Below are 20,004 nucleotides of genomic sequence, written 5' to 3'. Positions count from 1 at the left end.
TTCCTGATTCTTATTTCTTACATCCCATACCTTACTGATGGCTGACACATTTCCAAGGTAAAATACAGCATGCATATTGTGCTGTCACGAGGACATGAGAACCTTAAAGAGCACTGAAAACTGGAGCGATGTAGTAATAAAGAGCATGAGCTACAAAACCAAGAAATCCTCATCAAAGTCTAGTCACAAACTTATAAATAGATACATGAAAAGCCCACACCATTCCCTCAATTTCAGTGCCACATTTGCACCATCAAAGTAACAGAACAGAATTGACTTGTCTTGCATAGTTGTCAGAATTGCTGCAATAGTAAATCTGAAGTGAACATTGTAATATTCTACAGAAAGACCAAACATTATTTTAAATGGCAAAATGCAAGCCAAGATACCCTTTAGTTATACAGTCCTATATCACATCACCTAACTCAGCATTTTTGAAACTGTCCATTTTCCCATAGTGCAGGGATGGAAGGAATTTATGGCCTCCTAGATGTTGTTGAAATACACTTCTCATCGTGCTTCATTGATAATGCTGTCTGCAGTTGATGGGAACCTTAGTCCAAGAACACCTGGAAAGTCACACATTTCTTACCATCTGGAAATGGTGGTTAAAATCACCCAAAAAAGCCATCTTCATGTAGGTGCACCCTTTGACTTTAAACAAGCTCTCTGGAACAACATTAATATTGATTAACATTAATTAATATTAATTCTCCAGAACTGATATTTTGTGCTTAAAAGTTTCCCACTAGTAATAACCCTGTCTTTACCTTTTCCCTGAAACAGAATTTATCTTTTATCCATTAATCAGAAGGAGAATAAACTGTGCTAGGGATAATATGAGATTCTTCTTTAATTTCTAGATATATAAAAACGTAATTTCCTCCCTAGCATAGTTAATTCTCCACTTGAGAATTCTCCATTCTATTCATGTAAACTGAGAATATCAGAATATCTACATCTGACATTTTTGAGCAAATCTAGATAGAAAATTATATATCAGAGGAATGGCAAAGCAAATATAGATGAAAATTGCAACAGGGGAATAAAAGAAACACTGTTTTCTCTCCTACATGGTTTTCCCTCTTGTAGGAGGGAAAAGTAAGTTTGGTTCTGTTCTGACACAATGTTCCGTATTATCTCTGAACGTTCATTATTGCATGCTTATTTAGTTGGCTCTCTGTATCCTAGATTCTGCATTCATGAATTCAACCACAACTTGAAAATATTCAATAGAAATTCCAAAAAGGAAAACTTATTTTGCCATTATCCCATATTGGGATACCATTTTATTTAATGAGATTTGAACATCCATAGATGTTGGTATCTGTGGAGGGCCCTTGAAGTAACTGTAATCCAGCCTTTCTTATGGATATGAGGTCTTCAATGTATAAGTGAAATCTTTTCAGTGCAAACCAAATTCAATAAATCCACCCACCTTCATACTTTAAAGGAGTGCCTTCCCCCATCAGCCACTCACCCACTCCAATGAAAAGTCTTTTATTCCTGAAGAGTGTTTTTCTTCCTATTGAATGTTGTGCTATGTTATTAAAGCAACAATCATATCTTGCTGCTGTTTCCTGCAAGCATCCAATGGAAGTGGAAAGAGCCTGTAACTCTATGGAAAAAACAAAAGGTTATCTATTGCACATATACACCCCACCCACCCCACCCCGGTTTTGGTAGACAGGAGCTTCTTATGGCATGTTCTCCTGAATGCCAATTCAAAGGGGAGGGGATGTTATTTGTTCCCAAAGAGTGGGGAGAAAGTGAAATGTGGTTTTGCTCTGAGTTGATGTTATTGCAGAAAGTAACAGCCAAGTCCCATTGTTGCTTCAGGAAAATATCTGACTAGAAGAGCACCATGAACCACTGCATGCCCACATACTTGAACATGCATAGCCTTATTGTTTCCCTTTCTATTCTGTTGAACTTGTTTGGTTTTGGCTATGGCAACATTGCCTGCCTGGTGCTTTTGCTAAGCAAAACCTTCTTTCCTTCCATCCTGCAAGCTGTGGTTTTGCTTAAACCTTTAACATGTCCTTTCTGGTGCTTCCTTCTTTAGAATCCCAGTAGGAGACACAAAGGGGGGGGGGGTAAAGTGGGATCATTCTGGTTAGAAATTTGGAGAAGACAGAAGCAGCAATGGACTACTGGCCCTTTCCATAAAATCACAACATGTGAGATGGTAGCCATCTTCTGTGTAGATTCCACATCAGGGTTGGGAATCATCTGTCCTCCAGTTATTGTTGGACTAATAGTGAAGAATGCTATAAGTTGCATTTGGAAGGTTACAAGATTCCATCCCTACCTTATATTTTAGAGAAATGGAAATCTGGCTCCTTCTACATGTGTATTTATAGAAGCCAAGAGCACTGCAGGAACTGCTAAAACATCTTGCAGATGACCAACTCAAGCCCAAATAACGTTCCTTTCCTCGGTTCTCTGCACAAGCCCTGGGATCCTGGAAAGGGAGGCATCAGTTGGGCCAATAAGGGGTGTCAAGATTTGCTGTAACAATCTCCATATCCACTGATGTGAGGATGGGGAACAGTTCCTCCTGTAGTTCTTTGGGATCCATAGATGAATTCTCTTCTTCAGAACATGTGCAAGGGATCCAATTGTGCTTTAGAGTAAACATGAGTTTCTAGTCTAAAGCTTCAAAATAGTTGGGTATTGTGTCAGATGTTCATGGAAAAAACTGTTTGCGCATAATACAGCAATAAATATTCATTCTGCCTCTGATTTTGTTTTTGTTGTTCTTTAATTACAGCCTGGTTGGGAGGAAAGGATACATTTGGATGGAAGAACGTTTTATATAGATCATAGTAAGTAGGCACACAGGTTCTACAGCAAGTAGGTGAAGGGAAGTAATCATTATTGGAGTGAAAGCTTTGTAATTTTACTCTTCATTTAGGAAGCCAGGTGTTGATATGTGGCGACATTCATACCCGAGACTTAGTGCCCAATTACGGTACTGTATAATTCACCAAAAGCTTGCTTTTAATTGGCTCATCAAGCTTTGTCCCTATTTGATCTTGTGAAGCATTAACATTTCTTCTTTGTGGTGTTTTTGTTGAACTTTTTTGGATTTTTTTTCCTTTTGGTGTTGTGGATGGATCCCATGGCTTATATGCACTTATTAATAAATGAAAGCACACTCTAGGAATAGAAAATAAGATGAGAAAAAAATATGATGTAGCCACAAGTCTGTCTCTGTAGGCAGTGGAAGAAATTCTCAATAGTCTCTTTCCCCTCCACCCCCAAATTACTCAAAGAAGGTCTTGGGGCAGTGCCAGTTCTGACCTTATTTTCTATTTGCGGCATGTTATTTTGCACCCACCCTGTTAATCTCTCTCCACTTCTGTTCCTTGAAGTTCCAATGTAAATGGTGTTTTCATTGTAAATATGTCCTATTTACAGCACCTCTGAACAAGTGTGTGGATCTTTGTTGTGTTTTGACTATCAAGTTTCAACAGAAAAAAAATGTTCATTGATTGGAAGTGTTTGTGATTTTTTTGTTAATTCCAGAAACATATATTTCACATCCTCTTGAGATTTAGGACAACAGAGTTTTGTGATGTTAACATTAACATTTTAAAATATTTGCACTATTGTTGTGGTTTCTGGGCTCCCCATAGAATTAACTATAGGAGTTGTCCTTATTTGCATATATGCCCGATTTTTTTTTAAAAAAAAAACTGCTTGATTAGAGTAGATTACAGATCTTGCAAGTGCATGAATAGATTACATGTAGTATCTTGACTGCAAAATAAGGAATGGAATTACATGTTTTCAGAACTAAATGGGTCTGTTTGATGAGTTGTATGGAATTAACTAAGAAATGCCTGAACCTGAAAGCAGTCAGTTTTCCATTTATTATTAGTTTGGAAAGAAGTCAGTTGTTAGATTTTCAGATTCTATTGTATTTGTTTGGTGTGGTTGTCTTCCTTTTCCTTTGCATATTTTCACTTCACCAAACATCTGCCATTCTAGTACTAAAAATGTGATCCTGTGCACCAACTTCTGGTCATCAGTGTCAAAGTCTATGATGTTGCAACAGCGCAATAATTTTTATACTTCACCCTATGGTGTGCTGTTATTAGTAGTAGCGAAATTAGTAGATTCTCATCTGCTGCCACAAAAGTGGGCCCCTAAATATAGTGACCGAGGCAAAGCATGGTGGAGCTCGACACAGTTTATTGGTGCAAACATTCTTAAAACCAGTGGGTTGCTTACTACTGTAGATCATGCATTGCAACTAGCTCCATTATCTGGCAGCAGCTCTGCTCTTAGAGTTAAGCTCCTCACGTGGTAGAGCTCTTTGTCCTTTACATTGGCACTGGAGCACCGCCACATGATCTTAGGAACTGCTTATGAAATACCCTTTCATTTGCAGGTGTGTGCAAATTTGATAGAAATCTGAAAGTTAATGACGATATCTATTTAGAATGATAGAATCATAGAATAGTTGAGTTGGAAGAGACCTCATGAGCCATCCAGTCCAACCCCCTACCAAGAAGCAGGAAATCGCATTCAAAGCACCCCCGACCAGGGACATAGCCAGAAAAAAAATTCAGGAGGGGTTTTGAAAATTTCGAGGGGCAGGGTTTGAACCCCTGACCCACCCCCCCCCCCGGGTTCAGACCTGTCAATATCTGCTTGAGATAGTGCCTGGAGGGACTCTTAATGTTTTACGTCTCATAGACTTAGCATGGGGATTTGGTTAACCAGTTAAAATTCATGAGTTAACCAGTTTTTTTTTAACCTGAAAAATTTCAGGGGGGGGTGGTTGAACCCCTAAACCCTCCCCCCTCGCTACAGGCCTGCCCCCGACAGATGGCCATCCAGCCTCTGCTTAAAAGCCTCTCCCCATTTCTGCGCCAAATCAATGTTATTAAAACACACATTCACTGTAAAGAATCCACATCATTGTGGGGCTTGGTTTCCCCTGGACCTCCTGTAGTTGCTGACCCCCATTTCCTATCAGCTCCTAGCAGTTCGACCAATGTTGAGGAATGATGGGAATAATAATTCATCAAGGTTAACCAGCCCTGCTATGAACTCTGGGGTGTTTCAATAGCTCATTGTTAACTCATCCTATGGTTCCTCTTCCAACTTTTTCAGGACTTTGAAATGTTACCTTTTGGAGGTATTTTTGAAACTTTAAGGCTAAGAAGCAACTTCCCCTAGCCTTGATTGTTTTGTTTGTGCTGCCAAGAAATGTGTTATTTTTGAAGATCACAAGATTTTCTTGTGCTGTGCATCCAATATTAAAGATTATAATCATCCCCAAAGCCTATCCTGTCCTACTTGTCACTGTCACCATGACATGTTGAGAATAAATTCTAAAGAAGCCTGGAATAATTACCTGTTCTTTAAAGTTTTTTTTTTTCAGACCCTAAGAATTTCTTACATTTGAATACTACTTCCCATTGTCCCTTCAAAAAGTGTCATGACTAGTGGTCCATTTAATTACTTGGAGGAGAATAAGACAAAACCACCCTAGTAACTTTCTTCCCAATATAACATAATGTGATTTCTCTGTTACTTGTAGTTAGGTAGGGAAGAATCTTGCTCCCAATGTGTGAAGGCAAGACAACAAAATGTCCCTACACCCAAACCTTTTCCAGAGGGCTAGAAATCAGGATATAGCATGTTTATTTGTTGCAGTGGCCCATAAACATATTGATCAGAGCACCAGATGCCAGTGAGAAGAGTGGGCAGGATGAGGGTGGCATCAATAGCGGGTCCTGAGAATGTGCCAGGGCTCCAGAAACTTCCAGAGCATAGTAATTCTGAGCTGTTAGCTTGCTGCCAAATTTCTTTCATGATGGGTATGTTTATTCTCACTGATAAAAAGAAAACTATGTTATGTGGTTTATGTAGTTTCCAGAACATGTGTGAGTTGTGTTACTGATTTGACTTAAAAAAAAATATGGAACCCGCTTTTACACCCACCATTTTCCCCAAGAGGTAGTATGCCCCAATCCTGTTGTGTAGCTGATTTAGTGTTTGCATCAGCCCATGTTTTTGTGTATCCAGGCAAAGATTGACACAAATTCTAAATCCTTGGAAAAGGAATTTTATAATTTGTGTAAACAGTACTGTAAAGATCATTAACAATACATTTTGCTAGAATGTACATGGTGTCTGTGTTTATGAGTAGACTTCTTCCACTATACTGTGTGATGGAGGAGTATTTTAATGTATGGTGGTTACATAATTCCCCCAACACCACCTTGAAAGGTTTAGTTATAATTAGATAAGCGAAAAAGTAGAATGTAAAAGTGTGTGTGTGTATGTGTGTGTTTAATCAAAACCTGGATGTACAAAGAATGTAAAAGAAAGAATTAATACATTCTCTCGTTTAACTTCCAGATAATAAAATTACCCAGTGGGAAGATCCCAGACTCCAAAATCCTGCTATTACTGGTCCAGTAAGTATTGTGTGTACTTTCTGAATTCTCATCAAATGAAGCTGTTTGATATATTTGTGGGCAAAGCAGCACTACGACTTGCCTTGAGGCATATATCCACGGCCCATTGCTAAGTACTTCTTAATATTCCAACCGCTTTTTCTCATTTTCTGCTTTTGGTTTTGGGGGTCAAATTCTTTCCACAGCAGCAGGTTTAGGACAAAAGGAAGGAAAATAGGTTGCATCAGTAATACAATAGTGAGGATTAGGTCCATTGCTGCTTTCCATCATCCAAGATTTCACTGGCATTAGTTAACAAATCCGTCTTATAAGCCCAGGTGAGCAATGTAGAATACTAGATAAGAGACTAAACTGTCAACAAGGAAGCCAAGGGTGTAAAATCCTCTTTGGGCAAACTGGCCTTGTACCAGCCTTGGCTTCCTATGAAAAGAATAACGCTGAAAATAATATTTGAAAGGTAGCATCAGGGACCGGGGGTATATTTTACTAGGAATTAGGATATGAGCATGAATGCCTTTAGTTTGCCTGTTCATTTATGGTGGTCCTGTAAATTTCTTAGGCAAAGAATATCCAGAGGTGTTTTTTTTTCACTTCCTTCCTCTAAAATACAGGGTGTTTGAAAATGAACTCCCTATTCAACATTGAATTTCAATGGTGAATAGGGAGTTCTTTTTCAAACACACTGTATAGTCCACAGCACTTGATATTTGTTGGCAGTCTTCCATTCAGGTTCTTATTAGAACTGGCCCTGCTTAACTTCCAAGAACAGACCAAATTTGGTGACTTTAGGGTATTTATGAAGTGTTGTGGTTTGAGTACCGCACAATCCCTGCTCTGCTATTGAAACCCAGTGGTGACCTTGGAAAAGCTGTATTCTCTCAGCCTCAGAGAACGCAAAGTCAACCTCTCTCTGAACAAATCCATTGAAGAACACTTAGGGTCGCTTTATGGTATCCCTAAATTACTTGAATTCCATCAAGGGCATACCCTGGGCTAAAATAGAGACCATAGATAGAATGCTGCAAAGTATTCAGATCTGGTAATGATTCCGTTGATATATTGGGGGGAAATGATACACATCACATTAATAGCTGTTGGCCCAAGACCTCCTCTATAACACACAACACAAAGAGTTCAGAGTGCCATCTTTTGGGGTGTGAATTTCTTCTCATCAAAGTGTGGGAAGCACATGAATACTTCTAGATGTCACGTGCCTGCAACCTATTTTCATCTGTGCTAACTTCTGCTACTCTGGAGCTATGTCAGGCAGCTTCTTTTTTACAAGCTAATGACTTTTCCTCAGATGTTTTTTTAAAAACCTTAGTTGGGGGAAAATCCATGTGTTTCCAAGACAGCAAGATATACTGTGCTATTAACCCACCCACCCCTCATTATATCACTGTAAAGGCGCAAAGGCCACGATTTGCCATACTTTATAAATGAGACCAATTATTTTGCCATTAGAAGTTGTGATGAAGAATACATTGGTATGTGTATATTTTTTATAGTAAAAGTTTGGAAAACTTACTTTTTAAAATACAGCTCCCAGAATCCTTTAGCCAGCATGGTACTGACACGGCTAAGGCATTGGGAACATTGCCTTTTGGACTACAATTCAGAGAATCCTAAACCACACCATGTCCAATCAACACATGCTAGAAACATACAACATGCATACATATAACATACTGGTCACTTCAACCTTGATCTAAAGCAAGGATGAGCAAGCTACTGATTTACAACTCGCAACAAACTGCTTTGGGCTAATGGGAGCTGAAATGCAACAGAATTTTGAAGGCTAGAAATCCCAACTTCCTCTCTACACCTGAGAATGTGTGAGATTTTGTGCTTTTCTTTTTTCATGCCTCACAATTTCCACAAAATAACAGCCTAACAGATGCATGTGAGCCTGACATCTTACACCCCCACACAGGCAATTCCAGATACTCATCCTTGCTTCAAAACTCATCTTACAGTTCATGCCCACACACTGGCGATTCCAGATATTCAAAACTCATCTCCATCAGAGGAAAAATATTGCTATCTCTCTGTTTAGACATTTGAAATGTACATCAGAGTACAGAACTGGGCTTTGGGACAGTATGGCGCAGTCACTTTCTTGTTATTAACTGCCTTCAAATTGACTTCGACATAGGGTGACCCTAGGCAGGAGAGGCCACCAAGTCACCTCAACTGCCCTTCTCAGTTCTTAGACACAGATCCATGTCTTCGCCTATTGATTATTTCCATCTGGAATGCAGTTTTCCTCTTTTCCTACTTCCCTCCACTTCACCAACCATTATAATCTTTTCTAGTAAGTCCTGTCTTCTCATGATAGGCCTAAAATACAACAGTAAAATCATTTAGGTTTCTAGGTAAACTCCTGGCCTGGTTTGTGTCATTTATATCTCTTTTAGTCCACAGTGTCTGCAGAATTCTTCTCCAGCACATCTCAAATGAATTGATTTTCGTCCTATTGGCTGTCTTCCATGTCTAGCTTTCACAACCACACATTGAAATTGAAAATATGGTGGCATGGACTATACCAGCTTTAGTATCCAATGATAAATCTTTACACTTCAAAATCTTGTCTATTTCTTTTATAGCTGCCCTTCCAAATTCTAGTCATTTTCTGATTTATTGAGTGCATTTTCCACTTTGCTTAATGATTCAGACAAGACATGATCAATTGGGAACCATTTCAATATCCTCATCATTAAAGTTTTGTAACTCATCTAGTAAATATGTTTTAGTACTATGGGTAGTTTTACAAATATGCTAACCAGGGATATCATCAACATGGCTTCTGTTTCTCCAACTTCCTAACACCATGGTGCCTTGAGGGGCTGTAAGGATTATATAGGAGTTTCAGATTTAAATCTTACTGGATAACATTGGGGTCATTAGATAGCCTTGGGAAAATCACTAACTAACATCAAAGGCGAGTGGGGATCCTTGACCCTGGGGCCAAGCCCAGCCCTTCTGAGGCCCCAAGCTGGCTATCTGGAATTCCTCAGACACATGATATTATGATTTGGTAGTTTCCCAAATTTTGTATTTGTTTCAAAATCTACAAATGCTTTTTCTAGGGTATAATTATTTGCATAATAGAACAGGTATTATGATTATGATATGATGATCAAGTATAATTATTATAATGTATAATTAACATCATGATCATAATATGATAATCATGCTTAATGAATAAAAAGATAACAGTAAGCAGCAAGAGCCCAAAGGAAAGGAATTCTCCTGGAATGATGGGTTGGGCTATATAGACAAGCCACTGCCACATGACAGGTTCAATGCTGAATGAATTTGGTAACATTAAGGTGGAAGCAAAGATGCCTTCCATAGACCTCTAATGCTTTGTGTTAACAATACCATCCTCATTTCTTCTAGGCTGTTCCATATTCCAGAGAATTTAAACAGAAATATGACTACTTCAGGAAGAAATTAAAGAAACCAGTAAGTAATTGGATATTACATGCCCAAACTAATTTTCTTAAGATGGGGGAAAAGGTAATTCATCTGGAAAGCTGCCATTTGTTTGTGTGACTGTACAGAATTTTTCAGTGTCTTGGTTCATTTACCCATGTGTGCCATTCAGTCAGGGGTAAGCTCAAGACCTTTTGTGACCTGAGACCCTTTCTTATGTCACGATACCTTGGACCTAAGGCCAGCTAATTTATGTTGGTACCACTAGCAGAATATCTCCCCAAGGGCATATCCTTTCCTTAGCAGTAAAAATGCAAAAATAAGCATTCAAACAATTTAACAAATAACTGCCCATTTATGACACCCAAAGTCATAATAGGGACTGGTTCTGCAGAATGTGCAATTAAGCCTCCAGACTCTCTTATAAAGGGTCTGAGGTTAGCATTCCTGCATATGTATCCATGCATTTTTCTCTTTCATTAACATGAACGAGAAATGTGTTTGAACCTAGAAGATTAACATTTGAGCTTCAGAACCTGCACAAATAACTAGACCATACTTGTCATGTATAATCCAATACAAATTTAACTACATTTATTTTTCATTCTTCATGGTATGCTTAACAGTGTCACAGATTTAAATATAGGGGTCTCTAGTCTGGTCGAGATCAGAAGACTGGAACAGAAAAGTTTTTTGGGATCTATTTGAGCTCTGATTTTGTTGTGATATACCATTAAGTAGCATGGGCTGATGTATCCTGACTGCAGGAAAGCTAAATTTCTTCCTTATTTTAAGCATATATATTTGATATTTTCCAAATGCCAAATGGCCTTAAGAATAATGAATAATCACAAAATTCCTTTATGGAATTAATTGAACTGTTGATCTGTGACAACTACAGCAATAAACATATTTGGAATTCTCATGTGAACAAGACATGAAGAGATTTTGCAGACACTCCTTTCACAAGGCATTGCTTTTAATGACTTTTCAGACATCTGCAAAACTGGCCTAGTGATCACTAGAGAAATGTAGATGTTTGATTGTTTGTTTTATCATATAGAAGATTTTGCCTGATTTAGACCCTTAGAAGAACTTTACTTCTCATTGAGAAACAAAGCTACAATTTAATCAGATACATCCACACAAACGAATGAAATATTCTTCTTTCCACCAAGGCTGATATACCAAACAGGTTTGAGATGAAACTTCACAGAAATAATATTTTTGAAGAATCATATAGAAGAATCATGTCAGTGAAGAGACCGGATGTATTGAAAGCCAGGCTGTGGATAGAATTTGAATCCGAAAAGGGCCTTGACTACGGCGGTGTTGCCAGGGAATGGTTCTTCCTGTTGTCCAAAGAAATGTTCAACCCTTATTATGGCCTCTTTGAGTATTCAGCAACGTAAGTATGATCAAAGACTCACTTGGGTTTCTTTTTTCATATTTTGTTGGTTTGGATTCAGAAATAATATACTTTTCCTACCATACTTTTCCCAATTAATTTTACCTAGAAATGTTGCTAGTGGTCAGTCCCCCATGGCTTCTCTTGATCATTGTATGCAGGCTTTCATGGCCAGAATCACTGGGTTGCTGTGAGTCTTTCGGGCTGTATGGCCATGTTCAGAAGCTTTTTATTTGCTGCTGAGCAAATCTATCATTTCATCCAAAAGCAGCTAGAGGTGTTTCATGACTTCTTTTCTGCTTTTAATATGCCAAATGTGAATACAAATTTGAAGCAAAACCCCTCATATATAAATATACAATACTAGTTATATATTTTTACAATAATTACAATATTTAATGTAAAATGACATCTCCCACCCACCCACCAGGACATATTTTACACATAATCACTTAACATAATGCTAATACTAAAACCGGTCAGTTACATTTTCCTTGGAGAAGCGAAAAATCTTAAACTAGTGTCATTTTAACTGAATTGTATGGCAGTATAGACTCATATAATCCAGTTCAAAGCAGATAATCTGGATTCAAAAACTGGATTATATAACATTGTAGATGGGACCTAAGCGAAAATACCCTTTTATCCTCACTATACTCAAAGTATGTCTTGGAGAAAAGCTTGACATGCTGTTTAAGTCACGGCTTGGATTATGAAAGGAGAGACTTGGAAAAAATATTTCATGAGGGAAATGTTCATTATTATGTCATTTGAGTACTTAAACAGAGATTTCCATGTTTCATAAGCATGCATTCCAATGCACGTACACATATATCTGTCATGATGCTCACTTCAGTGATCATTAGCATTACTGTTTTGAAATTACATTGGCAAGTTTAACTTCTACTTGCTGATTTGATTAACAGGTTTACCTATGAATCTCTAGGTTCTCCAGCTAGCTGTATAGCAGGCATGTGCAAATTTTGGCCCTCCAGGTGTTTTGGACTTCAACTCCCATAATTCCTAATAGCTGTCAGGAATTGTGGGAGTTGAAGTCCTAAATACCTGGAGGGCCGAAGTTTGCCCATGCCTGATCTATAGTCAACATTCAGAAGAAATTGACCATAAAGTTTTGCTGGTGGACCTAGAGATTTGCGGAGATATATTATTTCAGGTAAAAAACAAAATTATGGGGGGGGGGGTGTTCATTTCATGGGGACCCTGCACCCCAACCCCAGCGAAAGTGGAGGGCCTGCTGTAGTTTCGAACTATATAAATTCCATTGATTGTGTTCAGAGCATTGCTTAAAGGTCCCATTTAGATTTGTAATTACACACCCGTGACCCAGTTTTCCCACTGGTGCTGTTTCTAATCAGGTTTTTCATATAGTTCTGCCTTCTCAATAGGACGTGAACATTAGCAGTAAATTACATTTCTGTCAATTTGTAACTGCCTTTTACAAAAACTGCAGAAAGGAACCTTAATTATGACTGCCCCTCTCCTGGGGGCACATGACATTATTCTAATCCAATTCATTCCATTTTCAACCTAATAGTTAACTACAACAGGTCCCTTAAAAGACTGATCTGTTTATTTACTGGCAGGGCTTGGTGTCAGTACCCATATTATTTTTCTTTTAGAGGTATTCAGCACTCTGTGGAAAGTTTCCCTGACAAAAGGGATAACTAAATGATTACTCTTTTCAGTACTGTGCTGATTTCCTATCACAGAAACAAGAATAGCACCCAACAAAAATAAGAATGAAACCTGTTGCTTCACGGGGCTTCACCATACGACATTTTGTGTTGGTGTCCTAAGAAACACTCAACAGAGTTTTCAGTCCATTTCATCACATGTGTGAAGTGCACAGTTGTAACCATGGGAGGGAGAAATGTTCTGGCCACTCCAACTATCTTCTTTTTAAGATCAACTCAGGGGTGCTGTGGTTTTTAACTTTGAATATGTTTTAATGTTTTTTTAACTGTGATTTTTTAAATACTGTTTATATTTAATTTGTGCTAATGTTTGCATATTTGTGTATTTTAAATTGTATGCTAATGCTTTTATGTTCAACAAATTTGAGTTTCCTTCAGGAGAGATAAAGTGAGGGGGTATACATTATTATTATTATTATTATTATTATTATTATTATTATTATTATTATTATTCCAAAGGAAGTAAATATTGATGCAGTGGTCTCTCGGGTGCATTCACACTTCCTGTGTGCATATTTATTTCCTGATGGAGAATGTAGACATGATTATATGAAGTAGAAATAATACATCTGCAGATATCACTCCTCATATACCATTCATTTAATTATACAGGTTGAGCATCCCTTATCTGGAATTCCAAATACAAAATGCTTCAAAATTGTCCATATAAGTGACTGAGATAGCGACAGCTTTGTTTCCTGATCATTCAGTGCACATAAACTTTGTTTGATGCATAAAACACAACAAAAATATTATTTCAAATTATCTTCAAGCTTTTTTGTTTCCTTCCCATTAGCTAGTGAGTTCAGGGCTGGTTTTCAGCCCTGGCAGCTACTATAAACAATATTGGAAATGGACAGAGATCTCACTTATTTATAGCCACGAGTGAGTTTTTAAAAATGTGTTTGTTGTGTGTTTGTTTGTTATTTTGATGTTAAAAAGTAATGGGGTTCAACCTCTTGAAAAGATGAATTGACACTTCTGGAGGCATTCAGATTGAAATGTAATATTGCATCCTAGTTTTGGAAGAAATAAGGCAGAATAAAAATCAAATAGGTGAATCAATACTGTGTTGAATGACAAAAGTTGAAAATCATAAATACATAATACCCATCTCCAGTTCTTTCAATTTTCTTTCTTTTTTTCCAAATAAGGGACAACTACACTCTGCAGATCAATCCAAATTCGGGCCTTTGCAATGAAGACCATTTGTCTTACTTCACCTTCATTGGGCGAGTTGCTGGGCTGGCAGTGTACCATGGAAAGCTTTTAGATGGTGAGTTTTACCTTTGCTTAAAAGTCACTGTTCTTATACAGTAACATTGACTGGGTGAAGTAGAGCTTTTTGAACAGAGCTCAAACTGGCAAGTTACAAATAAGGTAGGTAGGGGTGTTAAACGGCATTTTCATCAAGGGTCACGTCAGCCTGATGGTTGCTTTCAAAGGGCCATTTGTAATTGTAAGACTGAATAATTATAACTATGTTGCCCTGGCATTAAATGCTTCACGAGCCACATAAAATGACACGGAGGGCTGGATTTGGGCCACGGGCCTTGCATTTAATGAATGTGCGTAATGGTATTACATTTCAATGAAAGTACATTTCAGAAATAATGTAATTAGTGAGAAAGCAGTTCCTTTACTGGTGAATTGAGATAAATTATCGTCTCACAACAATCCTGTGACATTGGTTTATTTTATTTATTTATTTTTATTTACCCTATTTATACCCCGCCTTTCTCTACCCCGAAGGGGACTCAAGGCAGCTTACATATGGCAATTATTCAATGCCTTAATAAACACATTCAAACATTAAACTTAAAATGAATTGAATTAAAATTAATCCATATTGAACATTTAAAAACATTACATTCAATATTAAAATCATGCCAGCCAAGCCAAGATACTGACTTACCCAAGGCAATTAGTGAACTCTAACTCTAAAAGGACTTGAACCCAGATGCCCTGTATCCAGATGGAGCACTATGAATATGATTAGAGTCTGTGGATGAGAAACCCTAAGAAAGGGACTGTATTTGCTTGTTCAGAAGGAGAGGGAAAGGAGGTGGTAGTGGGGAGGAGCTGCAGTTGCCAACCCTAAGTAGACAAACATGTTACATGAGGCTCTTTGGTCTCCTTTGGTGTTCTCCATAATTAAGTCCTACATGGACAGACATTCATGGCCAATACCTTTGTCTGAAAATTAATTCTATGGGTTCACCTACACTGTAGAGAATTACACAGGGTTAGCAGCTTCCTCTTCCCATTGCCAGATTAGATTTAGAATGAGGCAGGAAGATAACCACTAATAGCTTGCCTGATAGGTTAACATTTTGATATCTCTTTCTAACCATCAACCATGACAAGCAATTTGAAAATGGCAGCTGCCCATTAAAATAGGTGCTTACACATCTTTTAAATTTGGATCATCCATATTATTGGCCTCCTTTTTTCCAGCTTTTGTGCTTTTGTGTGCTGCTGCAACAGAGTGTACTCCCAGATGTAAACAATACAAAGATCCCCTTTCTTTCCCACTTGAAGGGTAGCCTATTACTTATTCAATCTGCTCACCTTTAATGAAGCTTGCTCCTTAATAAAGCTTGCTTCCTTCAGGATCTTTGCAATAGGCAACTTCAGTAAGGTACGTTTTGTTAATCATTTAATAAGTTAAGAGCCAGCCAAGTAATGAATTTTCAATCACTTGAAAGCCTTGCATTCATTACATGACTTCAAAATACCACTTTTGTAACAGAACCAAAGAATTGCATTGTGCAATAAAAAGATAAGCCCTTCTCTGCCTGAAGTAAAGCTAAGAAACCCAAAGATAAAATGATGAGTATGAGATAAATAGTCAGAGTGCTAGAGATGGACCAAGGAATCCCAAGTTCAAATTACTGGTCAAGGAATTTCTTCATACTAACCTTATAGGTTAGGATATAAACCTTGTTTTTACTTGCAAACCATCAGGCAGATCATAGTTCATTAATGCTTAATTGTTTAAATTTTATCTTTATTCAGTGATGTTCCTGTGGTTTTGTCATCTTTAGACATTAATGTTGTACCACAAGTACAAACCATTCTGACTGCTATTGGTTTAGAAACTATGGGTAGTCAACTTGGAGATCATGCCAAAACCCTAATTAAACTTCAGGATGTTTTCATGGGACCAGGCTCTGTCACTCTTGTAGTGATAGGTTAAAAAAATCTGATGAACTGGACTGAAATTCCTTCTTCCCAGTTAATCTCAAGGGCATTAATGGACCCCTTTATATCTTTTTATTCTAGAGTTTAAGGTCATGGCTCTCTGAGTAGAAATCTCTTTGTAAGCTAACCTGTGTTACTTAGTGGGGGAGTGTGGTGAATAATATAAGGGACTGCTGAAGAATGATCAATGAAATGGTATTTTAAAGGTGTGAAAAGAGGAATTCAGGGAAATGAAATTAAATCACCAATTTCCTTTGAAGGCCCAGAATGTTATCCTCATTAAAACTTGCTTCTAGCTGACTTGGGGGAAAGCATAATGATTTCTTTTTATGACTAGTTAGAATGACAAAGAATTGGGAATTTTTGGCTTCTGTTTTACACTAACTCTGGTTTCATCTACACTGTAGAATTAATATACTGTAATTTGATAGCACTTTAAATGCCATGGCTCATGCTATGGAAGCATGGGAGTTGTAGTTTTACAAGGTCTTTAGTTTTCTCTTCTCAAATAGTGTCAGACCAAATTTCAGTTCTCATGATTCCATTGCATTGACTCATGGCCATTAAGGTGATGTCAAACTGCATTAATTCTACTGTGTAGGTGCACCCATAGTTAGTCAAAATTTTCCAATATTATGGTCATTCTTGTCAGAATTTTGTAACATTCCATCATTTCAAAAGTGAAAATAAGTTATGATTAAGATCAGGACCACCCCAGCAGCAAGCATTAAGGATTTAATCACCTGGCATTGAGTAATTTACAGCCAGAGTGGGGTAGCTGAAAGAGTAATAAAAAAGCACAAGCTTCTCTGTTAGAGTTGTTGTTGCCAGAGTGTTGAGCTGTTGGAGGTGCAGATTCAAAGTCTGAAGGATTAATGAAGAAGACCAGAGAAAAGCTAATACTATGGAGAAGGTATGAATTGACTGGAAGTGTTGGAAAGAAGAGCTAGAGAAGAGTCAAGAACATCTGCTAGATATATATGTAAATACTGCTACATAAAGTTTTCTACTAAATATTCAAGTTGTGCTTGTCTGCTCCTTATCTGGAGGAGGAGTGCTTCTGCTGAAGAAGGGGGTTGGTTTGTTGCTGAACAAAGAACCCCAACAATTTACTGTGACAATTCTAACTAGTCCTTAAAAAAAACTATTGTTTAAAAGTTTTAGAGTTTCTGGGCATTTACAGAATGAAAAGTGAACAGGAACATTCAGTTTTATAATTTTCTGTCAATACCTTTTCATATACAATAAAACAAATCAGTCATAAAAGAAGAAAATAACAAAAAATAAAGAAAAGGAAAAAAGGGATAAATAGGAACAAAGAGTGAGAAAAGGAAGCAAAAAGTAAACGCCACTTCTAATCTTATCTTAACATGAGCCACAAGTATAGTTTGCTGAGACATACAAAGCAGAGCAGTAATTCTCAGGACATCTGAGATGGGGGGGAGGGAGGGGCAGCAACCTTTTTCCGATGTGCAAAGGTTTGTGCTGTCTTCATGCCCATTGACTACAACCGTTGCTTTCTTTCCTGGAAACCCTTTGCAGACCTGCAGCTGATGACTTTCAGGTCATCACTGGCCATCACTTGGAGTAGCACTGGACTAGAAAGTATTTGTAACTATGAAATCCAAATGTGTGTGCTTGTCTTTGCCTTGTAGTTAGTGAGCATTGCTTACAGTTGAGAAGCAATCTTGGAAGGCCAATTTAAGAAAAACGGTATAATGTCTGCATGATGCGAAGAGTCTGACAGAAGTAATGAAAGTGATTCAGTTTCAGGACTAACAGCACTTTCAAACCAGACACTTCCTAACGATTAGCATAATGAGTGCTTGGGCATAGTAGTTCTTGATTTCCATCAAGGCTCAATAGGTTGGTAATTTCAGTGAATTGTCCCACACTCGCATTTGACTATACTATTGCATTTCTGGGATGACTGCATGAAGTGCCAATTTTAAAATGTGGCTTCATAGTCTACTGTCACTTTTCCCCCTTGATAGCCACAATTTTAACTTCGCCAGTGTCCTTTCCTCGTTATATTTCTCCTATGGGAGACAGCCATTTTTAATTAAACTTTGTTACTGTATTTTGTCCCCAGGTTTCTTCATTAGACCTTTTTACAAGATGATGCTGGGGAAGCCAATAACTCTGAAAGATATGGAGTCGGTGGTAAGTGAACACTGAAAATCTTATTAGTGTTTCCAATTATGCGCCTTTCTTTTTCTCTGGGGAAATTATTAAATGTCAATATTCGCAGAAGCTTTAGACTTTCAGGCAAGGGCCTTGTGTTATGTGATCTGGGACAAAATGCACAGCTCAGATTTTAGTTTTTAATTCTTTAATGTCGCTTTTTTGACTACCAAGGCAGCAATTTGAAGCCCTTAATGCAATTAGATTCAACGGGAAAAGAAAGATCAATGCAATTATTTTTTTCTTCTACTTTTGAATTGAAAATTCAATTCAGTTTTCAATCAAGTTGACATCTGCTTTAAGTAGTTATTTTACATAAAATATATGCATACTGAATTTTTTTAAATAAACTGAATAAAGAGTGAACAAGATAATTATCTCCATCAACTGCAAGGCTATTTCTGAGTATTTTCACATTAGCAAGGCATGTAGGGTCGAAACTGGTCTTCCGGTGTTCTTGGAGTGCAACTTACATAATTCCTCACAGTAGCCTTTGGTGGCTGGGTCTGATGGAAGTTGCCAGCAAAAACATCTGGAATACCATTGTCACCCCACCTCTGTTGGAGTGCTGAACAGTGCAGAGACTGTTTCTTAAGCTGTGGGTCCCAACCCCAAATAGGGTTCCTTTAGCTCAATATTGGGGTCCCAAAAAAATTGGCAACAGTAAACGTTTTCTGAATGTCGCTTATTGGCTGTTTTAGACATGTACATGAATCTGTTGTGCAGTGTTTACAGTAGAGGCTGCAGAAGATGTTTCAACTGTACTTCATAAAAAGGAAAATCGAATTGTTTAGCAAGCCTTGCAAATGCTGATTTATCAGTTAATATTGTATCTTTAAAACTGTTTTATATATCTGCCGTCATGTAAAAAATTCTCAGGCCAAAAGGGGTCCTGAGTATAAAAGTTCAAGAAGCCCTGCACTAGACCCTGAGTTAAGCTCACTATTTCTCAGCCATTAGGATTAGAAAGACTATTTAAAGACTGTGAAGTGAAGGAGGAAGGAGGAACAAAGATAGAACTACAATTTTACCCTTCATCTTTCTGTGCGATATCCAGGGAGTGAGGGGACCACTGAAGAGCCTCACTCTTCATGTTCTGATAGCTGGTGCACCATTACAATGTTATCTTTCAGGACATCCTCGGTGTCTTCCAGTGAGACTGGCATAGGGCAGCTTCCTCCCTTGTGTGAGAATGCCCTTGGAAACTGGGTTTGCACTGATCTCTTTTGATATTTCCAATTCAGAATATACCCAGTTATTAATATTTGTAACCAAAGGACTGCACCCCCATAGTTCCTATGGTGAATCAATCATAAATAGGAAGCTACAATCTGGAGCCCATGGACAAACCAAACATTTTGTAAAGAACCTTGTAAATGGTGTTACATCAATATTTTGTTTAAAATATGTATTCCACTCACTCATTTTCTTCAAAGTAAAATAAGGGCTGGTAAAGAAGGTTGGGTATCAGTTAACAATCACGGCTTTTAGCTATTTTGAATGTATATGTTAGCAACTTATTTTTACATTAATCTAAGAATATATAAATTTAGCATAGTCTTACCTTCTCTCTTGATAAATATTTCACTTCCAGTGGTGGATTGCTAGGTCCTAA

General features: G+C 37.7%; 1 protein-coding gene across 12 annotated transcripts in view; it reads left to right on the top strand.

The window, feature by feature from the left end:
* nedd4l (NEDD4 like E3 ubiquitin protein ligase) overlaps positions 1-20,004 on the top strand; it is a 284,446-nt gene that overhangs the window by 242,701 nt on the left and 21,741 nt on the right. For 7 of the 12 annotated variants that reach the window (XM_016995252.2, XM_016995254.2, XM_062972536.1 and 4 more), the window contains 7 exons: positions 2,774-2,828; positions 2,918-2,974; positions 6,382-6,440; positions 9,843-9,908; positions 11,057-11,286; positions 14,156-14,277; positions 18,298-18,368. In XM_016995252.2, coding sequence (XP_016850741.2) covers positions 2,774-2,828; positions 2,918-2,974; positions 6,382-6,440; positions 9,843-9,908; positions 11,057-11,286; positions 14,156-14,277; positions 18,298-18,368 — 660 coding nt within the window. The remainder of the gene's footprint in view (positions 1-2,773; positions 2,829-2,917; positions 2,975-6,381; positions 6,441-9,842; positions 9,909-11,056; positions 11,287-14,155; positions 14,278-18,297; positions 18,369-20,004) is intronic. The other 5 variants (XM_062972534.1, XM_062972535.1, XM_016995248.2 and 2 more) reach the window with 1 other exon arrangement.

The sequence above is a fragment of the Anolis carolinensis genome, chromosome 2 (genome assembly GCF_035594765.1).
Source record: "Anolis carolinensis isolate JA03-04 chromosome 2, rAnoCar3.1.pri, whole genome shotgun sequence".
Lineage (NCBI taxonomy): Eukaryota > Metazoa > Chordata > Lepidosauria > Squamata > Dactyloidae > Anolis > Anolis carolinensis.
Note: the sequence above shows the minus strand (reverse complement) of the source record. Positions and strands in the feature narration are given on the sequence as shown.